The 5,536-nt window shown below is 43.4% G+C and overlaps 1 protein-coding gene across 1 annotated transcript in view; it reads left to right on the top strand.

The window, feature by feature from the left end:
- Positions 1-5,536, top strand: part of LOC118478661 (gamma-aminobutyric acid type B receptor subunit 2-like) — a 139,300-nt gene that overhangs the window by 126,558 nt on the left and 7,206 nt on the right. The window contains exon 8 of the mRNA XM_035972695.1: positions 2,969-3,169. Coding sequence (XP_035828588.1) covers positions 2,969-3,169 — 201 coding nt within the window. The remainder of the gene's footprint in view (positions 1-2,968; positions 3,170-5,536) is intronic.

A 5,536-nucleotide genomic window follows, 5' to 3' on the forward strand; every position in this document is an offset into this window, starting at 1 on the left:
CCCTCGGGAGAGGGCCAGGTCTCTCGACGACCAACACAGTGGCGGGATCAGTTTCCCGCGCCGACCAGGGCCCCAGACAGTTATTGGCGCGCTACGTCCGCGCTCCTGGGAGGGGAAACGAGTTATGAGTTGTCCAAACGAGAGAGGGTGATCGTAGAAGACGACGCGGTTCAAGCATAAATTGCTGCGTGTTGATAGGCGAGTATAGATCTGACCGAACGGAGACATTTGAGAATGTACCTATTGATGAAGTATTCTTATAGTAGTGATGAAGCATACAGTAGTAATGTAGGTAAGAGATGATGTATGGTAGCTGTGATGTAGGGTAGCGGTGTGGGTGGTTGGCGGGTGCTCTGATGTGGTTTGTTCCTTCTCCCCTATAAAACATCTACCGTCCTTATCTCTCCTCCTTTTGTGTGTATGCTACTCTCTTGTAACACCTCTAATCTTCTGGCGCTCATATTATGACCTTATTATGTAGTTTCGAGCGCCGTAAAACCTCAACTAAACTAAAACGAGAGAGGGTGATCGTAGAAGACGACGCCGTTCAATCATAATTTACTGTACGTTGATAGGCAAGTATAGATCTGACCGAAGGGATATTTGAGAAGGTACCTATAGTATATAGTAGTAATGTAGAGTAGAGATATGATGAAGGGTAGCGGTATGGGTGGTTGGCGGGTGCTCGGGTATTTTTTACTCATACACCCGTCTCATGTGCACGTTTGATATACGTTTTTTCTAATAGTTTTTTTGCGTGCTGAACACGAATATGGCCTTCATTTTTGCTGCAAATAAATAGTTACTGATTTATTGTTGTTTGAAAACTGATCTAGATCTAGGACCAGTGGCGTAGTAATAATTGACTAATTTTTGACAACTTGGGTGCCCCCCTGACCTAAAAAGAAACTGGCGGGTTTCAAGACGCGGTTCAAGCATAGACTGCTGCGTGTTGATAGGCGAGTATAGATCTGGCCTAGGGTAGATATTTGAGAAGGTACCAACTCTGATGAAGTCCTCGTATTGTAGTGATGAAGTATATAGTAGTAGTAGTAATGTAGAGTAGCGATGGTTATAGGGTAACGTTGATGTGGCTTCGGTGGCTCAGAGGTTAACTCGCAATCGTAAGGTTGTGTGTTCGAATCCCATCAGGGACCCGAGGTTGTATCCTTTGTTTGTTTTGTTTTTTAGTAGAGGTTTTACGGCACTCGCAACTGCATAAGGTCACACGAGCGCAAAGGGGTGGATGTCAACGGAGAGGTCCTTACAGGGAACCAGACTTACTCTGCTTTCCTCGTTAGCCTCAACAGCGCAAAGTCTGCTTTGATTATCTAGGCACCACCGAAATAGCGGGTCACAAGAGTGTGACAAACATATAAAAGAAGTAGAGGAAAATGACGACAGTAAGGATTAGGAAAGAGAAAGCAGCAGTTCCCTGAGTTCAGGCACAGTAATGAGCATGACATTGTTGGATCAGCCCATTTACAATTACAATTCTACTGTGCATTAGATCGAGAAATGTCCCTCCTTTGTGAATGGCCTAAAGACACTTCAGTCAGTGGCACCGCCCTGGGGGATGGTTGTATCCCTGGGGAAAGGCACTTTACACAAATTTTCTTCCCTTCACCCAGGTGGAAATGGGTATCCGGTTATAGACTGAAAGATCTTGTCAGTTTGATAGTTTTAAAATCAGCTGGTTTCCCTGTATGCTTCCCGGGAAGCTGAAAATATTTCTGAGTGTTTCATGGTCAGCTGGGGTAATAATATAGTGTGTAAAGCGCATAGAGCTTGCTATTGAGCTAGGATACACACTCAACAAATGCTATTTATTATTATTATTATTATAAATATTTTTAATTATTTAAAAAAAAGATTTTTTAAAACAATTATTATTATTATGTAGTGGGCCGGTGGTTTGGTCATGTCATCTACTTAACCAAACGATCTAAGTTGCAGCAATATTTAGATTGGTAGCTAAAAACAGCAACATCAACGTCTCGTAATAGCCAGTTTTTCATTCATCGTTGTTCCATGAAAGGCTTATCGGAATCCCTTTGATCCAAGCCGGGCTCGGCTTTTATATCTTTTGTGATTCTCGCCTCAAAGAAATTCATAAATAATTTTTTAATGTACATTGATAAGTGGCCTTCAATGAAAGTTCTGAGCTAGTGTGCGTGTGTGTCTACCTGTCTGTGTGTGTATGTATGTATCTATGTATGTGTTTGTCTGTGTGTGTATGTATGTGTGTGTGTGCGTGTTTGAATGCATGTATGCAACATGACATATGTGTGTGTGTGTATGTATGTATGTGTGTGTGTGTGTGTGTGTGTGTGTGTGTGTGTGTGTGTGTGTGTGCGTGCATTTGTAAGTGTATGTCATTGTGTCGATCTATGTGTATAATATGTATGTGTCTGTGCGTGTCTGTATATCTGTGTATGTGTATGTGTGTGTATGTATGTGTGTGTGAGTGTGTGTGTGTGTGTGTGTGTGTGTGTGTGTGTGTGTTTGTGTGTGTGTGTGTTTGTGTAAATACACAAAATATGTGCTTCCTGCAGACGTGGGACTAGTACCTCACCTGCCTGTCTCACCTGTATTTCTCACATGTATGTCTAACCTGTATATGTCACCTGTACATCTCATCTGTACGTCTGTATGTGTCCTCCCCCATCACCTTTACGTCTGTTTGTGTCCTCCCTCATCACCTGTACATCTGTTCGTGTCCTCTCCCATCACCTGTACGCCTCACCTGTACGTCTCACTTGTACATCTCACCTGTTGTCTGTTTGTGTCCCCTCCCATCACCTGTACGCCTCACCTGTACGTCTCACTTGTACATCTCACCTGTACGTCTGTTTGTGTTTTCCCCCATCACCTGTACGTCTCCCCTTTACGTCTCACCTGTACGCCTCACCTGTACATCTCACCTGTTCGTCTCACCTGTACGTCTGTTTGTGTGTCTTCCCCCCAGACATCAGGCGAGTACCTGGAGCTGTACGAAAGTGCCCGGGGTCAAGAGTTCAGCAAGTACCACGGCTACGCCTACGACGGCGTCTGGGTGGTGGCCAAGGCCCTTGACCGCCTGCTGGACGGGACCAGCATGACCCCTGACCTCTTCCGGGGACCGCTGGTGGGCAAGGTGCTCAACGAAACCAGCTTCCAGGGAGTGACGGTGGGTGGAAATTGTGTGTGGGTGAAACGTGTGTGTGGGTGGGTCAAGGTGTGTGTGTGGATTATGGTGGGGAAACTTGTGTGTGGGTCATTGGTTGCGGGTCATGGAGTGATGTGTGGGTGAAACGGTTGTGTGTGGCCGGGGAGGGGGGGGGGGGGGGGGGTCATGGTGGTGTGTGAAACTTGTGTGTGGGTTGTGGTAGTGTGTGTGAAACTTGTGTGTGGGTGAAATTGTGTATGGGTCATGGTGTGTGGGTCACGGCGGAGGGTGAAACGTGTCGGTGGGTACATAATAATAATGTGTTGAGACACTGTAGGGTGCAGAGTGTGTGTGTTTGTGAGTTAAAGAGTATATTGGTACGTGTGTATTGAAGGTGGGTACCGAGAGCGTGTTAAGATATTGTATCACTAGCTGGGCCCCTTTCGATGAAAGGAGTGAGCGGTGCATTAAAATCAACTGAAAGTTATTGGCCTACTATATTTACACTCTTCTGGAATGGCGAAATGAATCCTGAGAGATTAAAAAAAATAGAAGGTTTAGATATAGTAATGTATAGATTGATTCTCTATTCCGCTTTCGTGGTTGTACACTCCAGAATTTCAAAGGTGTGGTAACAGTGCGCACGGCTATTGGGCGGAAACCTCACTTGTTTACAATGGCGTCTAAGAAGACGGACTATCCCAAGATTAGATCTAAACGAAACTAAAGAAAAACTAAAAATTAAACTACAGTGACTTCAGGCTCCTCAATAAAACTGTGCACCCTTTAATTGATTCTGAACCACAATTAATTTGGCCAAATTCGAAAGTTAAGTGGTTCAGAAGTTTTAGGCGGCCAAAGTGACGAACTTTCACTAATATGAAATATTATATAAATGTAAGGTACAGAGAGTGTGTTAAGATATAGGCCTACTAAGGTACCGATAATGTGTTAATGTGTGAGCGTATTGTAGTGTACAGATAATAATATTACCGTATTCTTGCTCTGAATATGCGGGGCTGTATTGTTAAAGGTTGCTGGTGTTTTCTGGTGTCAAAACGCCGACCTGATCGCCGTATCTATCCTACACCCCCACAATCACACCCCAAGTCTTTCCCTAATACTTTTTGGAAGATGTTTCAGCTGATGATTCTGTTCCCTCTCTCCCTCATCCGCTTCTCGGTCATCGCTGTGGTATTAATTTAAGAAATAAGATAACAGCAAGAATCACCAAATTATATTTAACCTAAGTTACAAATCAGATGATAAATAACGTTGAAGAGTTTCTGGAAAGCTTAGCTGAAATGCATGGGGTAATCTGCTTTATGGGCTGCTCTAGACATGCTGTCACCACCCGATGGAATCAAGTGCTCGTCAATTTTTAGGCATGTGGAGATATTTGTAAAATGTTAAACTTTGTTCGCTTGTCTATCTTTCAATGAAAAAAGTACGCATTTATCTTGAAAAGAAGTCAATTATATTTGCGATTGAAGGAGGTGTGGGTCGCCTGGTTTTAGAGCTGAAATTAGCGAGGAAATGGTCGCCAAAGTTTGATGATTTCCATAGCTTGAGAGTCATTGAAAACTGAAAATTTCCTTTTTTGACTTCAATCAACGTTTTTCAGTAAAAATTCATCCTGAAATAATGGGTTATTATGTTATTAAATGGACATCTAAGATATTGAGCCTAAAAACAAAAATATGATAAAAATAGCCAGATCGGCGGAAAAATGCCTGCATCTCGGCTTTCATTATTTTTACGAGCGCCTGATTTCATCACGCTACCTCACCATTCATTTGTAACTCGGAGCTAATGTGGCTCCCAGCGAGGCTTTCATCAAGTAAGATTAACTCTAAAAAGATCTCCTTATAATGCTATAATAGTACACTTGCGCTACCGCGGGGCCCTTGTTACTGCTTATGGAAGCTGATAGATACAACAGGGTAGTGATTGCATTACATCTAGATCTAGATGAATAATAATATACCTCATTTAGAAGTCAAGGCTCAATCTATATACTATAATAACATAATCGGCATTGGATTGCGATCCATCCGGTTCTCAACGTAACCAGCTTCGGAATCGATTCCTCATTTCGAAAGTCTTTTTTTAGTAAGATTTTACGGCGCTTGCAACTGCATGCGGTCATATGAGCGCCAAGGGGTGGATGTCAACAGAAAAGTCCTTACAGGGAATCAGACTTACTCTGCTCACCTCTCAAGCGTCAACAGCACAAAGTCTGCCTCCAATATCAAGGCATCCCGGAAACAGCAGTTCATAAGAGTGTGACAAACATACAGAAGAAGTAGAGGAAAAATGACGATAGTACGGAGGAGGAAAGAAAAAGTTGCGAAAGTCTCAGCCGGCAGCCCCTTCCCCCAACCCCCC

This window comes from Aplysia californica, unplaced genomic scaffold (assembly GCF_000002075.1).
Source record: "Aplysia californica isolate F4 #8 unplaced genomic scaffold, AplCal3.0 scaffold00798, whole genome shotgun sequence".
NCBI classification, from domain to species: Eukaryota; Metazoa; Mollusca; class Gastropoda; order Aplysiida; family Aplysiidae; genus Aplysia; species Aplysia californica.